The 17208-nt window shown below is 44.9% G+C and overlaps 1 protein-coding gene across 9 annotated transcripts in view; it reads right to left on the bottom strand.

The window, feature by feature from the left end:
- NBEA (neurobeachin) overlaps positions 1-17208 on the bottom strand; it is a 1049301-nt gene that overhangs the window by 355653 nt on the left and 676440 nt on the right. For all 9 annotated transcript variants that reach the window (XM_063951811.1, XM_063951806.1, XM_063951798.1 and 6 more), the window contains one exon: positions 14032-14156. In XM_063951811.1, the coding sequence (XP_063807881.1) occupies positions 14032-14156 (125 nt within the window). The remainder of the gene's footprint in view (positions 1-14031; positions 14157-17208) is intronic.

Below are 17208 nucleotides of genomic sequence, written 5' to 3'. Positions count from 1 at the left end.
TTTGGCGTGCACCCTGCCGGGGGTGGTGAGGACAAGTGTGCAAAAAATTACCTGTTGCCCAAAGAGCCCTTTTCGCGATCGCGCCCATTATTTTAGTCGAGTTTAGTTGCTTTACGCAGATAAACCTGACACTAATGAGCGCAATAAGCATTATCAATTTAATATCGCCCCTGTGATCTCCCGTAACTTTAGATGGGTGATCGGGCAGCGATAACAAAAGAATTCCCACAAATGTACTGAAAGAGGAGGGAAGCAGGAGATCTGCACACAGTTCTATATATCCCAGACTAATCTCTGTGTAATGATTGGTCAAATGAAAGAGAACACCACTGGCTGCAAGCCAATGGAAATTACTGACTAAGCGTTCGGCCTCTACCTTGTACTTAGTGTATAAAGTGTATACTGAGTTACAAGCTGGCTCAGTCTTTCCTTAATACTGTCCTTCCTTATTCCCATTACATGGCAGAAAAACCAGTAATGATTTCAGGAAAATATTTTACTTAACTGTTTGGAAACTCCCCCGGAGGAAAGTATGATTGGCAATGTCTCTTGAGGGCCCTCTTCCAAACTGCGCAGTGACAGCAGATGTAGCATTTACTCTATAAATCGGTTTCAAGGGTTAAAACGAGATTTATGGTAAAACTTACCGTTGTTAAATCTCTTTCTGCGAGTTACACTGGGCTCCACAGGGAATGACATTGGGGTGTAGAGTAGGATCTTGATCAGAGGCACCAACAGGCTCAAAGCTTTGACCTTCTTCCCAGAATGCCTAGCGCCGCCTCCTCTATAACCCCGCCTCCGTGCACAGGAGATCAGTTTTTGTTAACCAGTCCAATGCAGTAGCAGGCAAAAGAGATGACAACTGTTAGTAGCCACAACACCGCATTCTCGCGACAGGAGACGTGTCAGCGGCTAATGCCATACCAACCCAAAGAAGCTAAGTGTGTCAGGGTGGGCGCCCTGTGTAGACCAGTGTACCTCGCAGAAAGAGATTTAACAATGGTAAGTTCTTACCATAAATCTCGTTTTCTGCTGTGGGATACATTGGGCTCCACAGGGAATGACATTGGGGATGTCCTAAAGCAGTTCCTTATGGGAGGGGACGCACTGTAGCGGGCACAAGAACCCGGCATCCAAAGGAAGTATCCTGGGAGGCGGAAGTATCAAAGGCATAGAACCTTATGAACGTGTTTACTGAGGACCACGTAGCCGCCTTGCACAACTGTTCAAGGGTCGCGCCACGGCGGGCCGCCCAAGAAGGTCCAACAGACCGAGTAGAATGGGCCTTGATGGTAGAAGGAGCTGGAAGGCCAGCCTGTACATAAGCATGTGCAATCACCATTCTAATCCATCTGGCCAGGGTCTGCTTGTGAGCAGGCCAGCCACGTTTGTGAAAATCAAACAGAACAAAGAGAGAATCCGACTTCCTGATGGACGCAGTTCTCTTCACGTAGATACAGAGAGACCGTACCACATCCAAAGACCGCTCTTTGGAAGACAATTCAGGAGAGGCAAAGGCCAGAACCACAATCTCCTGATTAAGGTGGAAAGAAGACACCACCTTAGGTAAATACCTCGGCCGTGTTCTAAGAACCACCCGATCACGGTGAAAAATCAGATATGGTGACCTACAAGATAAGGCACCAAAATCCGACACCCGTCTAGCAGAGGCAATAGCCAGCAGAAACAACACCTTAAGAGAAAGCCACTTAAGGTCTGCAGATTCAAGAGGCTCAAACGGAGACCCTTGCAACGCCTCCAAAACCACCGACAAGTCCCAAGGGGCCACAGGCGGGACATAGGGAGGTTGAATCCGCAACACACCCTGAGTGAACGTATGTACATCAGGTAACGTCGCAATTTTCCTCTGGAACCAAACCGACATGGCAGAAATATAAACCTTGATGGAGGCCAGACGAAAGCCCAAATCCAGGCCCTGTTGTAGAAAGGCCAAAAGATTGGCCATACTAAACTTGTAAGCGTTATGATTGTTAGATGCACACCAAGAAAAGTAAGAATCTCAGACCCTATAGTAAATCCGAGCAGAAGCCGGTTACCGGGCCTTCAACATAGTTTGAATGACCGCCTCAGAAAATCCTTTGGCCCTCAAGGCCGAAGCTTCAAGAGCCACGCCGTCAAAGCCAACTGGGCTAAATCCTGATATACACAGGGGCCCTGAACGAGGAGATCTGGGTGCTGCGGAAGTAGAAGGGGACGCTCTATCGAGAGACCCTGAAGGTCTGAGAACAAATGCCGTCTGGGCCACGCGGGAGCAATCAGAAGTAGGAGTCCTCCTTCTTGCTTGAACTTCCTTATTACTCTGGGCAGGAGTGACACCGGAGGGAACACGTATGGCAGCCGAAAGTTTCATGGAATTGCCAGTGCATCCATGAACGCTGCTTGAAGATCCCTTGTCCTTGCTCCGAAGACCGGAACCTTGTGATTGTGTCGAGACACCATCAGGTCCACATCTGGACGATGAGTTAAAACACTTGTGGATGGAGGCTCCACTCTCCGGTGTGTACGTCCTGACGACTGAGAAAGTCCGCTTCCCAGTTTAGGACCCCTGGAATGAATACTGCCGATATGGCTGGCAGATGGCGTTCGGCCCACTGAAGAATCATTGATACTTCCCGCATTGCCATGAGGCTTCGAGTGCCACCTTGATGATTGATGTACGCCACTATGGTGGCGTTGTACGACTGTACTTGAACAGGTCTGTTCTGTATTAAATGCTGGGCCAAGTTCAGAGCATTGAACACCGCCCGCAGTTCCAGAATGTTTATCGGGAGGAGAGACTCCTCCTTGGTGCCCTGAAGGGAGTGTTGCTCCAACACCGCGTCCCAACCTCTCAGACTGGCATCCGTCGTCGGAAGGACCCAGTTGAGATCCAGAAGAGATGACCCCTGCTCAATCGTTGGTCCTGAAGCCACCAGCTCCGTGACAGACAGACCTCCGGAGACAAGGAGATCATTTGAAAGCTCTATCCGGCGAGGCAGGCAGGCCGTCTCACTTGGCAAGAATCAGCTTCTGCAGAGGGCAGGAATGAAATTGAGTGTACTCCACCATGTCGAAAGCCGACACCATGAGACCTAGCACTTGCATTGCCGAATGTGTTGACACTTGCAGACGAGATAGGAAGCATCGAATCCTGTCCTGAAGCTTCAGGACTTTCTCCTGAGACAAGAACAACCGCTGGTTGTGAGTGTCCAACTACTCCCCCAGGTGCACCATGCTCTGAGCAGGGACCAGGGAAGATTTCTTCCAGTTGATGAGCCACCCGTGGGCTTGCAGAAACTGGATAGTCAGATCCAGATGGCATAGGAGAATTTCTGGGGAATTTGCCAGGATCAACAAGTCGTCCACGTACGGTAGGATTCTGACCCCTTGACGGCGGAGTACAGCCGTCATTACCGCCATGACCTTGGTGAAGACTCGCGGAGCCGTGGTCAAACCTTAAGGTAATGCCCAAAATTGGTAATGGAGGTTGCCAACCACAAACCTCAGGTACTACTGATGCGACACTGCGATGGGAATATGCAGGTTAGCATCCTGTATGTCCAGGGAGACTATATAATCCCCAGGTTCCAAGGCAAGAACAATACACCGAAGAGTTTCCATACGAATCTTGGAGACCCTCACAAATTTGTTCAAGGACTTGAGGTTGAGAATGGGCCGGGATGACCCATTCGGTTTCGGGACTAGGAACAGCGGTGAATAGAACTCCTTGCCTCTCTGAGCCAGAGTCACCTGTACTACCACTCCTGTGTCCAGGAGGGACTGTGCCACTGAATAAAGAGTTTTTGCCTTCACCTGATCCGAAGGGATGTCTATCAGGCAAAATCGATGAGGGGGACGATTCTTGAAGGATACGGCATAACCTCGAGTGACGACTTCCCGTACCCAGGCATCGGAAGTGGTCCTCAACCATTCCTGGGTATACCCACCCTGGGATCCCCCAGAGGGAGGCCCGCCCTGTCATGCGACAGGCTTGTCAGTTTTGGAAGCAGGCTGACGGGCAGCCCAGGCCCTTTTGGGCTTATTGGGTTTGGAAGTGCGAACCTGTTTCGGGTACGCCTGACCTTTTGCTTTCCCTGAAGGATGAAAGGAGCGAAATGGAGTACTTTTAGCCTTCGGCACCGAAGGAGCAGTACTAGGTAGACAAGCTGTTTTAAAACACAATACTGCCATGTACTGAACATCAATAAGAAAGCTACAACATGGAGTTTATATGTGTCAGACACCTGTCTCTTAAAAACTAGTTTCAGCAAAAGAAATAGATCTGGAAGCACCAATGTGGAACTCTGTACATATTACCTAGAATACAATAGGGTGGCAACAAGCAGAATGGATTTGTAACTACTCAATTAAAACCTACTTTATTACATCAATAATGTGAAGGTTCTACATTCATCAATAAGAAATGGGACACACAAACTAAGTAGCCATAGCTCACCGGGATCAGACATCAAGGACACATTGAAAGAAAAAAAATGGATCAATATAAACAAGCTTTTCATTTCATGCTTGCCCAGCTCGGTAGGGCTGACAATATACTCTGATTACAGAAGTTACCTTTGCGTAACACAGGAAAGGTTATTACGAATAGCACAGGGAAAGGAGCTTTCTATTCACTGACAGGGCCGCTAATAAGAGTTTGCCGTGTTCCACAGACTCATTAGGGACTCAATATTAGTTACTTAGCCATAACTTAAATTATTCGAAAGGCAGGCGTTGCAAAACTAGAGCAGTTGGAACATAATGCCAAATAAAGATTAAAAAAATGGAAAAATCTTTCACCAGATGGGGAAATTTATCAAAACTTGGAGAGAGATAAAGTGGAGAGAGGTAAAGTACCAGCCAATTAGCTCCTAACTGTTATTTTTCAAACACAGCCTGTAAAATGACAGGAGCCAATTGGTTGGTACTTATCTCTCTTTAATACATCTGCCCCATATACAGTGTATGTATATGTGTTTAAATGGTCATAAAGACGCGTGCCTCTGGACATTCACAATGAAAAGACCAGGTCATATTAGGCCCCACCCTGACCAACACAGTCTGCACAACCTATCTGCTCCATTGGGCACCATGGCTGCACAGTGATGAGTAATGATGCATCACAGCACTGGCGTCATGGCTTCAATTCCAAACCGGATCCTATCGGTGTTGATTTTGAATGTTCTCCTAGTGTTTCCTCTGGGAACTCCAACTTCTTCTGGAAACTCCAACTTCCTCAACAACCCAAAAACATACTGGGAGGTTAACTGGCTCCTGACAAAAAAACACCAAAACAAAAAAACAACAACCGTAACGTGTGGCGTGTATATGAGGTAGGGAATATAACCTTACCATGTAGTGTGCATGTGTGTACACGAGGTAGGGAATATATACAGTGTGAAAGAATGACTAATTATTCACCGCTGCATTATGTGTGTGCACTATATAAATAATATTAAATAAATCCATACCCCTTATCAGTGATGGCTTCACTCACAGTAAGTTTTGCTTATTTACTGTATATGTATATCGTTACAATCTTATAGGTGATTACTATGGTTTATGTTATGATTACTGTACCTGTGCACAGTGCTGTAACTAGACATTTTAGTGCTGTGTGCAAGAAGAAACAGCATCGGCGCGCCCCCCCCCCCCCCCATATTTAACATAGGGTCAGCACGCGTGCATCAAAAATAGGGGTGTGGCCACAAAATAATACCAATTCAAATTACACTTCACAGTCGCGCCACTTTTACGGCAGGCACAGTCCCCTTTTTACACATTACGGCAGGTAGAGTCTCCTTTTACAAATTATGGCAGGTAGAGTTTCCTTTTACACATTATGGATGTAGAGTCCCCTTTTACACATTACGCCTATAGAATCCCCTTTTACACATTACGCCTATAGAGTCCCCTTTTACACATTATGGCTGGTAGAGTCGCCTTTTACACATTACGGCTGGTAGAGTCGCCTTTTACACATTACGGCTGGTAGAGTCCCCTTTTACAATCACCTTGGTCCTGAGCAGGCACAGGTCATCTACTGGGCTGGAGACCCGGGATTCCGGGCTTAGGCAGCGTGCACTGTGCAGCACAGAGCAGTGAGCTCTGGGGAGAGCTGGTGGAGTTTAAAGTCCAGTGCTGGAAGACAATACAGGTTTCTGGGTGCAGGGGAGCAGCGGAACCTGGAAACAGCTCAGGCTGCATGGTAAGGGCGGGTGGTGGTATCGGGCATTGCTGTCCGTGCCGCAGCTCACACTGTAACCTCCGTGAGAGGGGTGGTAGGGGGTGGCCAGGGCCAGGCTGCGCTGTAAGCGCCGGCTGCTGGGGTGGGATCAGCCTCACTGTAACCTCCGCTCGGGGGAAGGAGAGAAGAAGGGGTGGTCAGGTGGTAGAGGGAAGGTGTGGAAAGAGGAGCACAGAGTGCACCCGGCGAACAGCTCTGCCCGGCTGTATGAGGACACATATTGTGGCACGGAACTACGGTGTTGCCGGCGGTCCTGTGTCCACAGTGCATGTGCACTGTGTGCCAGGCACTGCTAGCACACACCTAGTTACGGCCCTGAATACACCAATACACATATAGATACACATACACCAATACACATATACAAATACACATGCAAAAGCTTCTACAATAGTAATGGAGCAGGACAGGAGAGAAGAGAGAGCTGCAGGATGCTGTATAGGACCACCTGTTGTTACTACCACCGGCCAGAACCTCGGGCTCCACAACCACACCTCCTTCACCTTCCCTGAACCCTCCATGGGAGCAACTCACCATACATCCTTCAGTCCACTGGCGGCCCACTGCAAGCCATCATCGTTCTGATCAGCTCCTCTCCCTGAGCGTGTGGCCGTGAGATGTCACGCGCAGGCACGGCAGCACAATGCAGAGTAGAGAGCAGACGAGGAGAGAAGACAGAGCGGCATCCGACAGCTGTCCGGAATCTAAGCGCTGACAGCCTGCCGGTGCCAGAAAGTAAATGATGCATTCATTAAACAGCCCTCTCGCAGGCCCCCTGCGAGCTGCCGGCTGTTTCCCCCGCACAGCGGTAAAGCCGCTACTGCCAATACGGCTGCCTCTGTGACATCCCCGTTATTCCGGACCTGGCTGCAGGTGTTGCTGGCGGTCCTGCGCCCACAGTGCACATGCGCTGTGTGCCAGGCACCGCTAGCACACACCTAGTTACGGCCCTGCCTGTGCACAAGCTTATATATCTGTTCCTCACTATAGTATCTGGACTGAATCAAACAAGGTAATCTGATGTGTGAGGAACACTTTGGGTGAGGAGCAATGCGTGTAACTCCAGCATAGCAGTTGGTGCTACAGTGGGTTGGGTTTGTCTCGGTCACCATACCGACAGTGGGATCCCGGCTTTTAGATGGCTGACAGGGAGCGGGGTGAGTGCAATGAAGACCCTTGCAGGCTCGCAGCACTCGCCACGGGTTCTATTCCCACTCTATGGGTGTTGTGGGGATAGTCCCTGTTGATCGGCATGCCGACCATCAGGCTGTTCACCGTTCGGGATCCCGGCATCGGTATAGTGACCACCGTCAGTCACATAACCACATCCCATAATATATAATACAGGCTCATCTGCCAGATCGCTGCTAATGCAATAAGCAGTCATAGTGGAGAGTATAACTTTATTTATGGTGGTACATGGAGGACCAATCACCATTTTGTTATGCTGTCCAGATAGTCCTAGTTCCGCCTACAAGGAGGAGCAAACCACGGAAGCCTTAATCTAACAAATATTACTGCAGTCTACCTTTGTGACTATATAGTGCTATCATATAGGTACATATATATTAAAACATGAAGAACAATTTGGTTCTCTGGCACAGATTGCTTACAAAAGACAGCTAATATAACTCCTACTTAATTATTTTTATTTAACATCTCACACACAGTGACTATAGGCATACCTATAGCTTTGCTGCAGATAGATATTTAAGTGGGAGATTATATTTAAGAGAATTTTACTTTATTATTTAGATTAAACCAAAAACTTGTGCCCACACCTGCCAGGACGCCCCAGCAAATCACAGGACACTGCGCGGATGGACCCACTGCTGATGGCGCTGTGTGCACTGCAGAGATGTGAGGAATGCATCAACAATACTCATTTTAGTCTCCAGCAGTTGTGAGAAAAGGATTTATACTTCAAGGTCAGAAAGCAGTGCACAGACATGTAACTGCTCTCTGGTAAGCCTGTCCTCTACAGCTGTATAGCACCTTTCCACTACCAGACAGAACATAGCTGATTAACGTTGTCATGTGTGCTCTGCCACGGTGCTAGACTGGGGCTGGCTGCTCTCTCCTGAAATGCACTATCACACTTAGGGTGTGTACACACGGTGAGATCCTTGTATGCCCGATTTTCACTTGCGATTTCCCTTGAACTCCCCGGAGCCCAGCACCACCGATTTTGACTAACTTTTCTTGAGATATGGACTATGTGTGCTTACGATTTTGGCTTATGTGAGATTTTGGCTTATGTGAGATGTCATTGACATGAGAGATGAACTAGATAGTACACCGATCTAGCAAGGATTGATTTACCTGCACAGTCTATCTTTTCTTGCGATGCCGACCTGGCGGGACCGCGCCTCGGGATCGAATCGAGATCGCAAGGTGACTTTCACCTTGCAATCTGCACTAATTTTTCTTGGGATTTTGACTATATAGTCAAAATCGAAAGAAAATATCTCACCGTGTGTACACGCCCTTACTTAAGTCTGAAGGAACCAGCAGAGAAAATGTATTTTGTAAGTTTATGAAAAGGAAATCATTGATCTTATAATACTGTAACCCCAGTAATTTTATTTGGTTAATTGTGCATAGCACGAATGGAAAGATACTGATATCCTTAGAGGATTATCACAACTCAGTAACGGACATGACAACTCTGGGAAGAGATAAAGAGAAGGGAAACAATGGCCGTTCAATGTAATTGGTAAGCTCTTCAAGCGGATTTACAGAAAACACGTAGTTTTATGGCATGATTAAAGCCTAATCAGGTTAATTATTAAACTAATAATGCGTATATGTTATTATGACCTAACCAACTGTGTCAAAATGTTTTCCAAAAAAATCACTGTGCAAGCAAACAAGGGCTTAATTTACAGTAGTTTTATTACGTACACAAGTTCTCCCTTTTTAAAAAAATAAAAATCAGTATAATCCTTATTAGAAACATAAAGGATGAATAGTTCTCATAATACTGTATATGCTTGATAAGACTTCTGCATACATTTGTAGCCACGGGAAGTGGTAAGATAATGTGGGTTAACGTCGTATGTAGAGCGGTTATGGATCAAACGGTCAACAGTCAGACGGTCGACATGGTCGAAAGGTTGACACATGAAAAGGTTGACATGAGTTTTTTTGTGTGTCGGAATATCCTATTCAGCACTTGAACCCCCAGTTAGTACACCGCTTCCCTCGTCATGCTTCGGGGCCTCACTCTGCTCCGCTTTCCCCGGGAAAAGTTACTGATCTCAATTGTAGTCCACGTGGATGGTAAAGTATGAAAAACTCATGTCGACCATATGCTGTGTCAACAATTGTCATGTCGAACATTTGACTATACGCACATCTTAAGTTGACCTATTGCTTGTTGCCCTTTTAACTCTTGACCTATCATCCGGATACCATAAAGAACCTATAGCTTTATATATCTTCCCAAAACCTCAATATAACAATCATAGTCACTGTGTACTGTACATGAAATCCTATCTTACCATACTATGTTAACTGGGTTACTGGCATATCTTTGACGGTTCCGGTATGAATGGTCGACCATGTTATGGTCGACAGTCATTAGGTCGACCACTATTGGTCGACATTGACTTGGTCGACATGGACACATGGTCGACACATGAAATGGTCGACACATGAAAGGTGGACACATGAAAAGGTCGACATGAGTTTTTTTACTTTTTTTGGTGTCGTTTTTTGTGTAAAGTGACTGGGAACCCCAATTAGTGCACCGCTTCGCTCGCCATGCTTCGGGCATGGTGCCTTCGCTCCGCTACCGCTTGGCACAGATTACCGTTCCAATCGTAGTCCACGTGGATCGTAAAGTATGGAAAAGTTCCCCAAAAGAAATAGAGTTAAAAAACTCATGTCGACCTTTTCACGTGTCGACCTTTCATGTGTCGACCATGTGTCCATGTCGACCAATAGTGGTCGACCTAATGACTGTCGACCATAACATGGTCGACCATGTGAACGGATACCATCTCTGACATGTTCCATAAGAGTATACATTTGTAGAACCTACAAGAAACATACTTGGATAAAACAGCAATGAAGTTATTCTATACCAAATTGGCATACCGGCACAACTTTTTATGCTGTGTCACTGAAGAAAGGGTTGTGGGTTAACCGAACATATTTTAAAATGAATGAAATAATTTCAAAACAATTTTGCGGGGTCAGTCTGCTTATAAGGATGTTGATCTAGTATTTCCTGATGGCAGATTAAACAAGAGAGTACTTTAGCATGCTACTATCGGCTAAGTTTGGTTATTTTGGTTTTAGTTTAAAGTGGTTTTGTGTCCTAAGGCCAATTGTTATTTTAATAAAAATAAATTGTAATCATGAATTCAATTAGCCGTGATAACGCATTAACATACCTATTGCTTATTACTGCCCAAAGGGGTGTTTACCACCCATAGCAGCAAGCTGGCCGGGGGGAGCGATTGTGATAATTGGCCAAAACGGCTTGGGCCCCAGGATTGTGAGGCCCTTATGCAACTGCCCATTAAGCCCATATGAAGAGATGCCCTGCCAGTACCCTGACAAATCCATGGGAGAATATTTTGCAACATCTATAAATGTTCATGTGTAGAATTCCTCTACCATCACAGAATTTAAGATGCTCTAGCTAAGTATTTCATTAGTATGTGTAATATAGCAAAATGTATATTTATGAACACTGTAAAAGTCAAAATCACACCTACTCCAGTATACATAATTTAATATACACCCAAATACCATACATTCATTTACAGTAAGTGAGTGAAAATTAGAAAGATAAACATAGTTATTAAGATTGGCTGCCTTTCAGAGAATAAGAGTTGGATCTTGAACTTCCTAGCTAATTAAAATACAGTAAATCAGGATTTGGACTCAGATAAACTTGAATCAACTTTTTTGTAGCTTAGGCCAGATGTTCTTCTCTAGCAATCTGACAAAAATGTGCACTATGGGCCTAATTCACAGTTGATAACACACAGAAAACAAGGGCAATTTTCTCCACAGCAAAACCATGTTGCACTGCAGGGGGCCACATTTAGAATATTCAGAGAGATTAAGGGGCATATGTATTAGAGACGAGTGGTCCAAGGAATCTGGACCGGTATCCGAGTCCACCCAAGTCACGGCTCGGCTGTTCTCGCCAAACTCGGATCACACTTCGAGGTCGAATGTCATCCTCCCAGAGTAGGATTCTCACGGGACTTGGATTCTATGTAAGACGCCGTGGCCTGGACTCTGTGCCATTTCACTGTGCACGCTGCTGTTTGCTGTGCTTCACTCTGCTGTATTGGCTGTGACGAGACTCTAGACTCCCAACAAATGACTGTGCTCACTCTAAAGTGACTGTGTGGGGGCGCGCTGTGCTGTACTCTGCTGTATTGGCTCAGACTCATAAGTGGCTGTGCTCTGTATAGTGACTGTGTATAGGGGCATGCTGCTGTATACTGCGCTGTACTCTGCTTTATTGGATGTGCTGTGTCCAGAGACTCGACTCACAAGTGGCTGTGCTCTGTATAGTGACTGTGTATAGGGGCACACTGCTGTATACTGCACTGTACTCTGCTTTAAATTGTACTGTTTGCTGCGCTTTACCTTAGTGTGCTTTGTTCACATGCGTATAAGCCCCTGATTCCACGCAGTTTGAACCGAGCTGCAAGTTTAAAAGCAAACCGATTTGGACGATGAATCAGAGCCAAATCCAGCAAAAATGGTCTAGCACACATCTCTAATATTTATTAAAATGTGCGGTATACCTCCAAACATTAAGAATCCTTCTTGCTGCATATCGCGACAATAACAATTTTTTTTCTTCTGTTCAAATTTACCAATTTAAATAGCTGGGACATGGAATCTGTTAACAGCCTGACATGCCAATACGATTGCTTTACTTCTGATTCGGGCAGTGGGCAGCTGCTGTGCATGTATTGCTTTCCAGCATAATGTGGAAAAAGTAGCAATGCCCATTAGGGTCACCTGCTGCCCATTGACAAGGTGAATATCACTGGCAATATGTTACACGAGTATAGTCTAGTTGCATATATCATGCATAGTTATGCAGCCTTCCCCTCTGTAATTTACCTGCAGCCTTGGACATTACCTGATCAATGTTCTCCATGGCAAAGGCTCAATTCATAGAAAAGAACTAATGGGGACTACACACTGCACTGCGTAGTGTGGTACTCTGTGGTACATTGTCGCGCAGTCTCCTTCACTGACTGGTGCAGAAGAGCACTACAGCGTTCAATGTATCTAATAATGAACAGTTATAGAAAGAGATACTGATGTAAGCTTCCATCTTTCATTTAATATAATAAACTTAATAAATGTTAGCTATAAGCTGATTGGTTGCTACCTTTATTAGGATAATTACATCTCTACCCCCCCCCCCCCCCCCCCGAGACCTAAGGCAGAGATAAGAAAAGACCAGACAAAGCTCAGAAGACCCGCCACAGCATAGAAAGTACTAAATGCAGAGAGCAATGGGCTGCCCCACCTATCTAATGTTCCACACAGAAAAAAAGGAAAATGCAAGTGCACACTCTAAGCACTAAGAACATCGATAATCAAAACAATTATAATAAACTGTACAATTTAACATGGAGTAAAATTGGGGTTCTTAGAACAAATTTGGACAAAAATGTGGGACCACCACCAACGTCATGGTGACCTCATCAGGTGGGTCCCTAACATCCCCAATGCCAGTTCTACATGGACTAGCACCCCACCCACCATCCCTTAGGTGTTTTTAATAAGTATGGGTCCTTGCATTTGCTGCCTACATATTATACAGCAATTTGAGACCTGGATACATTTCTATAATATGTCAGTATTAGGGATGTTAGGCACCCACCTGATGAGGTCACTGTGAAATGGTATGTGTGGGCCCACATTTTTGCTAAGAACCTAAATTTTACTCCATGTTAAATTGTAGAGTTTATTAGAATTGTTTTGATTACCAGTGTTCTTAGTGTTTAGAGTGTGCACCTGCATTTTCCTTTTTTTGTGTCGCACTACATGTCTCAGCTAGGTAGCACCTCTTATGTTTAAAATTAGTGTTTGCAGTCTAGCCCCCCTCCACTTATCTAATGTCTAAATAAAATCCTGAAGAAATATTTACTGAACAAAATGGTGCAAGTGATTGTGAAGAAAGGTAACAAAGAAGCAGGACAGACTGTTAGCAAACACGCGCTCTTTTTTTGGAAGTCTCCCTTCAAAACCAAACCCTGCTTTGTAGGACAAATACGATAATTGAAAATGGACATAAATGTACTTTAAACAAGAAATAAAATGTTTTTGAAAAAAAAATTAACAAGAATTAATTACCATGAAAAAAAGCCTTGTCTGCCTCTAGCTCTTTTATTAATCACATTCCAGCACCAGACGCTGAAAGTACATCAAACTACACCAAATCCTTTTCACATGACAAGCTCATAAATTATTCAACTCATTAGTCTCACCAAGAGGAATAGAAATAGCATCAGTGTAAAAGACGCATTTAAACAGAGAAGGGTCAAGTTAAAGTTTCATACACTGATCTCCATGTGTCCAAACTTCATAAGAGGAGCACATCTGCTTTCTGAGAAGTGAAATAAAACAAAAAAGCCTTTCTTTCTTTTTTAAAGTCATGAAAAACGTACCAGCATTGTAGTATTCTGCTAATTGTCTAAACTAAGTCCAAGTGGTATGACAATAAAAAAATATTCTAAACACAGAAAGCACATTATAAATGGTGAAATTAGAGGAAGGATCATCATACTGACCATATTCAATGGCAGATTTTAACCGGGCATCTGAGTGAGTTGAACCAAAAGCGTTGCGTACGAAACGTCTTCTCCGGCGGAGGTCGTCTTCCCAGTAATCCAGTCTCCAGAAATCATGAAGTTGGCTACAAAATGCAAAGAATTTTTGTTAGGAGTTGCGTTTTTGCAGTAGCACACAAGTTTGGCCATTGCTTCACATGTCCCAAAACACTGTAGACATGGCAATGGCAGACCAGTACAATGCAGCACAGTAAAGTGTAACGATTCCTAGATCGGGTGGAGGTGGCCATTCTATGGGCAGAACCAGTATTCTTCAGAAAGCAGTCTTAATAGAACTTGGAACCAGAGAAATCATCAAAGCTGGGTAAAAGCAATGGGTAGATTCATATAGATTGAAAACAGTGTCTGAGTGACGGATAGGTTGCAGTCTTCCGCATACTAGTACAGCCTACACTAGATCAGTACCTACTCTGTCTGGAAAAGAAACACACTGTTATAAAAATATATAGTGATAACTTAACAGCTCCAATTTATTCTATCTGAGAACCAATACACAATCGCATTAGCAAAATAGAGCAAAATTACCAAGTACTAGATTAGTATTTACATGTAAAACATCTTAAAGTAGCCAGTTATAAATCACTTCTTACACTGCTAAAAAGCATTAATCACGGGTAGCCCATTTACTAATTCTGCATCAAATTACAGATATTAATGACACAGCTTGCTTTCTTTTACAGTGGTTTTAACATGGCTTGTAAATCAAAGGGCAATCTTACTATAAACAGTTTGCCTTTTAATGACTACGAGTCCCACAGCAGCCTGGAATTTATACGCATAAAATATGACACACATGAATTTGGTGGAACCATGATTAAAATAACGTGCTGAAATATTCATTGGAATGATTCCCTACTGCCCCCAGCGAGCTAAGGAAATTGCAATTTTATTCATTATTAATAACACTGAATTAGAGCAGCAAAAATATTCCAGCATGTGGTAATTGTTGTGGTGAGTTATTACCCCTGTACGAACATGGCGGTGAGATGACTTTATAGCTGCTAGTGAAAGCAAGCCATTACTGGGCATGGCCACTTGCAGGGGAAATGGCTTTTGTATTTTTTAACACAAATGGTTTTATTTCAAGCAGCTTGTAAATCATGCACGTTTCTAGTGACTGGCAGCAGGCAAATGCAGGGATGCTACTATTTTATTTTACAGGAAATAATGGTATAATTAAACACACAAAAAAAGAATAGCTTGCAATACCTGTATCACACATAAATAAATGAGGCACTACCAGGGCCGGTTCTTGCCCTTGTGGCGCCCCGGGCAAAACGATAGGGGTGTGGCTTCATATGGGGGCGTGGTCAGTTACGCCCCCATTTGTGCCCCCTGTAGTGCAGCTGAAAGAGAAAAAAATAAAAAAATGTATACTTACTATCCCCGCTCCTGATTCCAGACCGCTGCAGACCTCCGCCGGCGCCGCTCCTCTCCTCGGATCAGCATAGACACTAGAGGTCAATTATGACCCCTGGCGTCTGTGCCACAATACTGTGCGGTGCGCGATGATGTCATCGCGTACCGCACGGCAAAGTTCCCCTCCGCGAAGGGAAACTAGACGCGTAGCGTCTGGTTCCCTTCACAGCGGGGGACCAGCAAGGGGGGGGGGGGCATAGTAGCGGATCTTGCCATGGTGCGGTGCCCTCTGGAAGGCGGCGCCCCAGGCAAAGGTCCTGCTTGCCCGTGGCAAGATCCGCTACTGGGCACTACCATAGATACTATAACCTGAAATGCCTTTGCTTATGGATTCTAGTAGAGGGAAAAGCATATGGTAATTAAAGTTAATTGCTCCCATTCACAATTGCAGGAATTTCTTCGGGCTGCACCCACTCTATGAAATGCCCTACCACGCACATTAATAGGCCCTACACACAGCGCGATTCGCCGCCGAGCTGCCCGATGGCGGATACGGCCGATGGGCGACCCGGCAGCGGGGAGGGGGGGCAGTGACGAGGGGAGTGAAGTTTCTTCATTCCCCCGGTCACCAGGCTCCATAGCAGTGCAGGCAAATATGGACAAGATCGTCCATGTTGGCCTGCATGCACAAGCGACGGGGCACCAGCAATGAACGAGCGCGGGGCCGCGCATCATTAATCGCTGGTGCCTCCACACTGAAAGATATGAACGGTATCGCGTTCATTAATGAACGAGATCGTTCATATCTTTCATTACTATCGCGCAGTGTGTAGGGCCCTTAAGACTCTCCTCTAGTCTCCTATCCTTCAAGCGTTCCCTGAAAATTGACCTCTTAAGGCTAGCTTATCAAATTACAGAACCGCTCAAATAACCTTCATAAGCTTTCCTATCCAATTACATTCCCACTGTACAGTCCACACATATCCTCACATATTTTCTCTTCCTTCACTTTCCCTTCCTCCTGACCCCAGTTCATCATTGCTGTGTGACCATATCATATAGCCCACCAAGAACCTTTGCAATCTGGTGGACAACTATGCAATAGATAGCACCTATCCTTGTTAATCAATGCCTATTTCCCTATAGATTGTAAGCTTGTGCGCAGAGCTTTCCTACCTCTATGACATTTGTGATTACCTAGTTTAAGTTAAATCAATGTTTCCAATTGTAAAGAGCAACTGAATTTGCTGCACTATATAAGAAACTGTTAATAAATAGTTTCAAGCTGTCCCTCTGCAGGCAAGAAGAAAATTAGGATGTTTTTAAGTCTGCAAACAATATTATTTTGTAGATTCATACGCTGGACAGAACCCCAAATATGTCACACCTCACCGCCCTGAATGTTCTCACACCCACCACCAGGCCAGGATCCCACGATATTGTATCGTGAAAGGATAATCGCTCATGGACAATTTGGGCATACTAGATGGATCAATATGTTCTTTCCAGCAGTCAAATTCAATGTTAACTGTACTGAATAAGGGCTTTGGGAAGGGATGAGAGAACGGGTGCATGTGAACTTTCAAAAGCATGGCCCTCTGCCTGTTTATTAATACCCAGACCAGTCTTGTGCTATTAATGCTCATTAAATAATGTAAAGTGCTGAAGGGTAGTCTGATGCTACATAAATAATAATCATAATAATAAATCAAGGGGGAATATCTACAGAAAGATGAGCTCTAATGAACATTTAGAGGA

The sequence above is a fragment of the Pseudophryne corroboree genome, chromosome 2 (genome assembly GCF_028390025.1).
Source record: "Pseudophryne corroboree isolate aPseCor3 chromosome 2, aPseCor3.hap2, whole genome shotgun sequence".
NCBI lineage: Eukaryota > Metazoa > Chordata > Amphibia > Anura > Myobatrachidae > Pseudophryne > Pseudophryne corroboree.
This window is presented reverse-complemented; position numbering and strand designations above follow the sequence as displayed.